Consider the following 6,000-nt stretch of genomic DNA (forward strand, 5'->3'; position numbering starts at 1 on the left):
GTTGGCAGGGAAGAAGATGATGGGAAGTTAATTACATAGGAAATTAGGTTTTTGATAGTCTAAGAGGGATATTGAATCTACTTGAAAATGTAAAGCCCTTCCAGAATGCATAATTTACTCATAATGTTGTTGTAAATATATATGATTCTCTTTACTCTGAAAAGAAAAACTTCAATCAGTATAATAAAATAACACAAACTAATTCTTAACAGAGTAATCAAACTACAATTTTTAAAAAGATTCCAGTGTCTAAAATTTTACTTCTTCATAATTGTTTTTCCTGAGATTGATTTAATGATTAAAAACATTCCTCCATAGCTACTGGTTATTCCAAGAATATTATTTGTGCTTTTGAACCTTCTGAGTATATATATAATTTGCTCAACATTAGATATGTTTAAATGTCCAATCACAGGATAATTAATACTATGCTAAATTTCTATCAATTTGATATTATTCTTTAAAATTAAAGCAGTTTTATTATTATAATTATATATAATATATATTATAATTTTACATATATATACTAAATATATATAATTATTGTAAAATAATTTTCATGTTTTTAAATTTGTCAGTATTGAATTTGAATTTTATCTTTGCTTTCAGCTCCAGAAATCCTGAACTATGATCCTATTACTACAGCAACAGATATGTGGTAAGATTTTGTTAGTTACCTAAATGCTTTCATTAAAAGTTTGGTAGAATATATATTCTGCGTTTCTTTGATTCCAAAGAAATGTAAATAATAAGGCTTTCTATAAAAGATTTTTTTGAAGTATCATTACTGTGCCACAAGAAGGCATTTATCTGTACATTCTTTTTAAGTAATACTTTGGCTCTGAGCCAAAAGTATAGAAATAAATAGGAAGATCCCTTTCCTGAAGGAAGACTTGGTCTAATAAAAAACGAAAATAGTTGCAGTACTGTGTGATATGTTCTGTAATAAGGTAAAATACTTAATGAGCATGGAGGAAACAGTAGACAAGCACCAGATGGGAGATACCTAATCTAGGTCTAGATGAACTGGAAAGGTATTTGGTATGGAGAAAATGAAGTCAGGTTTATACAAAAGTTTAGTTTTAGGAGATTATATTTCTAGGGCATTGTGAGTTTCTGTGGCAAGCAAAATCATATTTTGAATATCAGATGTCATAAGGAGTAGAACGGGAATTGATACTAGAACTTTAGCTGGGAACATGGTGGGGGTCTGACTCCATAGTCCAAGTGGAAGAGTTTAGACTTGTTCCCTGTGTTCCATGGAACTGTAATGGGCTTGCCAAGGAAGAAAGGTCCTACGGCTAAATAAGTGGGAAACATGCACTGTATATGTTGTCTTTTTCTGCCTCCTAAGCATCAGACTTCTCGTGAATGTGTTTAAGGCTTTGAAAAGTCTTGCAATGAAAAAAAATCCACCTATCCAATTTTGTACTTTGCTAAACTTGCAGACTCTGTTTGCAGAGAACTTCTGTTTATGTCGCACAGATCATTAATATGTCTTTGGGTACCATTTAGGAAATGCTGCCCTTTGAGCAGCTTTGTGTACTCAATAAGGGTGTCTGAATGAAGGGCAGACTATAGATATCATGCTATATATTTGATACATTATATTTATAATTATGTAACATGTATATTCCCCTTATATTCTTTTTCTGTGAGGCAGACTTTGAGATAACACAGTTATTTTAGTTTTAATAATATAGGAAATTTGAAAAGCAATTTAAAGTCTATAGTTTACAAGTTCTGAGGACAGGAATCTGCTAAGTATCAATTTTACTTTATATAAATGTTTTCAGATTAACATATGTTTTAAATTCCCCTCTTCTCCCTTCTTTGTTTTTCAGGAATATTGGCATAATAGCATATATGTTGTTAACTCATACATCTCCATTTGTGGGAGAAGATAATCAAGAAACATACCTCAATATTTCTCAAGTTAATGTAGATTATTCAGAAGAAACATTTTCATCGGTTTCACAGCTGGCCACAGATTTTATCCAGAGGCTTTTAGTAAAAAATCCAGAGTAAGTTATAACATTAATGTGTTTAAGTACAATTACAAAATGAATCCTATGTCTGTTAAGAAAGATATATTCTAAAACAGTATACAGCTTTAAAAAAAAAAATTAAAAAAAATAAAATAAAATAAAAAAATTTTTAAAAAAGGGGCGCCTGGGTGGCTCCGTCGGTTAAGCGTCCGACTTCGGCTCAGGTCATGATCTCACGGTCCATGGGTTCGAGCCCCGCGTCGGGCTCTGTGCTGACAGCTCAGAGGCTGGAGCCTGTTTCGGATTCTGTGTCTCCCTCTCTCTGTGACCCTCCCCCGTTCATGCTCTGTCTCTCTCTGTCTCAAAAATAAATAAACGTTAAAAAAAATAAATAAATAAAATAAAACAGTATAAAATTATTAGAAGTATGCTCTCAAGTTTCAGATAAAATGGGAAGAGAGGTGGTATAAGAGATCATTAAATACCAAATCTATAACTTCAAACATGGTAAATACAAAACATACAGCAGGAAATTTTGGAGTGAAGAGAAGATTTGGGTTATTTCTCTCGCAACCTGCTACTAAACCCTGAAATTCCCTAAAAGATATAGAAGGTTTACAATACACGTGGCTGGCTGCGATAGACTTTGTTGTGACTAATCTGTAGTCAAGTAATTATAGTTATATGGGAAGTGTAAATTACTGATTGTCAAACGTTTAAGAATCAAATGCTCTTTGACCACCTGCAAAAGAAGGGGATTTGAAACCATGGTTTAGGACTCTTACTTCACTCATTGGCAACTCAGAGCCAGGACAATTCACTCAGAGCAGGAAAAGAAAAAGTTGGCCTCCCATTTCTTTACCCAGAGCTGCCCCGTTTACTTTAAAATGCCTTGGGCTCGGATCCTGGTTTTGTTGCTGTCAGGTCTTTTATCTCTGACCTTTACTTAATCTCCTGGAGGATTCAGTTTCTTATCAGTTTAAGGAAGAAGAACTCACGGGTTTGCTAATTATTTTATTGGCTTAATGCAAATCCACACAAATTTTCACTGGCCGTGTTTTGGACATAAATGGTTATTTAATAGTAGTATAGTAGTAAAATTGCTTCTGGTTATTTTCTTAAATAGTTTTTTCCTTAGGTTCTAAAATTTTAAAATGAGCCATTAAGTTTTTAAAATCAAAAAACGAACATAAAAATTTCTATAGTGAGTAAATTCACTTCTTTATAATCAGAAAAAAAATGAACATAAAATGATCATAAAAGATGAAGATAAAGACTAAGAAAACATGTTGTAATGGAAATGGTGATTGTGTTAAGGTTGTAGGTCTGACTATAGATAGGTATTTTCCTAACTTTTGAAAAATTGTGATATTTGACCATATTATTTTCAAAAGAGAAAGCAAAATGTAAAAACTCAAAATACTGGATAAACATCATTCAAGAGCAGCCTGTATTTTTGAGATTTAACAGTATTGCTTTTAAGAACACAGAATAATAGATTATAAATTACATGTTTTCCTTCATAGTTTCATGTCTTTATCTCTTTAAAGATATTCCTTTATCCTTTATTCCTTTATCAAGGAATTTTATAATTTTACTAATTTTTACTTGTGAGGCTTAACATATGTCCTCAAGCTTTTTGTCTAGTCTTACCTGTAAGCTCCATGATGAATTGAATTTTCAGCACATGTCAATATTAAAGAAACTCTAGGTACTACAATTTTGGTATTGTTATTCCCTCTATACTATGAATATGTGTTATTTTCATAATAAATTAAAAAAATAAGTCTATAGTGTATCAAACTGCAGATGTTTCCAACTTGATTTTTAGTTCTCCATTTTCACTTGATGCTTTCTTTTCAAAGGAAAAGACCCACAGCAGAAATCTGCCTGTCTCATTCTTGGCTACAGCAGTGGGACTTTGGAAACTTATTTCACCCTGAAGAATCTTCCACTTCCTCTCAAAGTCAGGATCATTCATTAAGGTCCTCTGAAGACAAAACTTCTAAATCCTCTTGTAATGGAACCTGTAGTGATCGAGAAGACAAAGAGAATATTCCAGAGGATAGCAGCATGGTTTCCAAAAGATTTCGCTTTGATAACTCATTGCCCAATCCCCATGAACTTGTTTCAGATTTGCTGTGTTAGCACTTTTCTCTTTGACTTACTGGACTGAATTTGGAATTTGAAATCTACTCCAATGTGAGATTGTGGTTTGTAGCTTCATTTATGGCATGTTTATTTTGTAAATGCACTTTTGCATAGAAGTGTTTTAATGCCAAATTATTAGTAACAAGCATAATTTCGTTTCCTGTTCTGAGATACTAACTCTTCAGAGAAGAAAATATTTAAATATATGACAAAAATAAAGCTATGCATGTGAGTTTACATGTTAATTGAAGAATTCAAGTTCAAATGGATTTATCAAAATATTTTACAGGTGAGGAAAACATTGATTCGGGTTTATATTATGGTTGATATAAAACTGAACAAAACGAAGACATTTGAATTCAATAGGTTCTATGAGGTAAGTTCTATATACATGCCTCTACTGACAAAATTTTATTAGGATAACAATGTCAAGTTTAAGCAAGAATATTTACTATTTTTATAGATGTGGGATATTTTATATTTGAAAATATTTCAATCACAAATATTTTGAAACTGCCTAAGATTTCCAGGATATATGATCTGCTACATGAGACAAGTCCTTTAACCAGAGCAAAGAGGGAAATTATAAACCCAATTAGGGATATTCTATACAAGTTGGAGGAAAAAAAAAAAGCAGCATGGTATCATTTTTTTTTTTTGACTCAAATGTCTTGCCCTCTCTCATCATACTTCAGATTTAATAAGGACTGAAAGATGGAGACTTAGATTGTACACAGGTGTAGAGGATTTTCATCTTCCAGAATTTCTGAAGTAGAAGATACTTAAGTAAGACTGCATGTGCTCTATTTTGGGTGGCCAAACATATTTATTATTTGAGCGTAGAAGAAAATGCTGACTTATTTCAGCAACTTACAGAATTTTAGATGTTTTCTAAGTCTTAGGATGTAAGCCAGTCATTCAGAGTTCTAAAAGTATACATAAAAAAATATCACAGTACCAGTAAGACTGTTAACACAGTGCCAGACTCCACAACAGCAAGGTGGATGTGATCATAAAACCTGATGACATTATGCTCTTCTAAAGTTCTTAGGTAAAATTCCAGTGAGTGATGAGGCCCAGCAGAGGGCCATCTGCAGGGTAGCCTTATAATGGTCTTTTGTTGGAACCAATGCAAGAGTCTAAGGACAGAAGGGTGGCTGGTGACTGTTTAGTGATAATAAAGGGAAGTTTACTCCTTTTATGGTTATCTTTGATGATTTTGCACCTGGTTACTATCAAAAATTCTGTTATATTATCATGTTAGGATAATTACCTCATGATCATGTTACTATATCAAATTAAATTATATTTTGACAAAAAAAATTCTTGAGTTTTCCCCCCCTTGAATTACATATTACTGTAAAGTCTTTAACTTTCTGAAATTTGATAAGACTCCAAATAACTTAAAACTGTTTTTAATAGCCATCAGTTCACTTTATTTGACTAAATGGTGAATTCCTTTTAAATCTTTAGCATGCCTTAAAGAAAAAGTTATTTCTACTTGTGTGTGTATATGTGTATATGTATAGGTGTATGTATTTATGTATAGATAGATAAATATATAGTCTTTAGACAACTTTCTCTTAGAGATTCTTTGCTGTACTATATTGTGTTCAACTCAGGTGCCAAAGGAGCTCTCTTCTTATGGACATGTAAATATACATTTAAATTCTTTAAGAAATAGTTTGTTGGTTCAATAAACTAGCCATTGCAAAAGCTAAATTGGGCTCTTGTATATCTAAAACTGATGAGTTTTTTCTAAATTGTAGATTGTCTAGTTATTTGCCTTCCATATTAAGCTAATGCAGGTAAAATTTAGCAAGCCATTGGTGAAAGAGGATTTTTACAAAAGATCATATTT

The 6,000-nt window shown here is 32.1% G+C and overlaps 1 protein-coding gene across 4 annotated transcripts in view; it reads left to right on the forward strand.

Moving 5' to 3' along the window:
* Positions 1 to 4,958, forward strand: part of STK17B (serine/threonine kinase 17b) — a 29,629-nt gene extending 24,671 nt beyond the window's left edge. For all 4 annotated transcript variants that reach the window (XM_049615223.1, XM_049615221.1, XM_049615225.1 and 1 more), the window contains 3 exons: positions 610 to 658; positions 1,845 to 2,024; positions 3,854 to 4,958. In XM_049615223.1, the coding sequence (XP_049471180.1) occupies positions 610 to 658; positions 1,845 to 2,024; positions 3,854 to 4,136 (512 nt within the window). In that variant the 3' untranslated portion in view covers positions 4,137 to 4,958. The remainder of the gene's footprint in view (positions 1 to 609; positions 659 to 1,844; positions 2,025 to 3,853) is intronic.
* Positions 4,959 to 6,000: the final 1,042 nt, after the last annotated feature.

This window comes from Panthera uncia (assembly GCF_023721935.1).
Source record: "Panthera uncia isolate 11264 chromosome C1 unlocalized genomic scaffold, Puncia_PCG_1.0 HiC_scaffold_3, whole genome shotgun sequence".
NCBI lineage: Eukaryota > Metazoa > Chordata > Mammalia > Carnivora > Felidae > Panthera > Panthera uncia.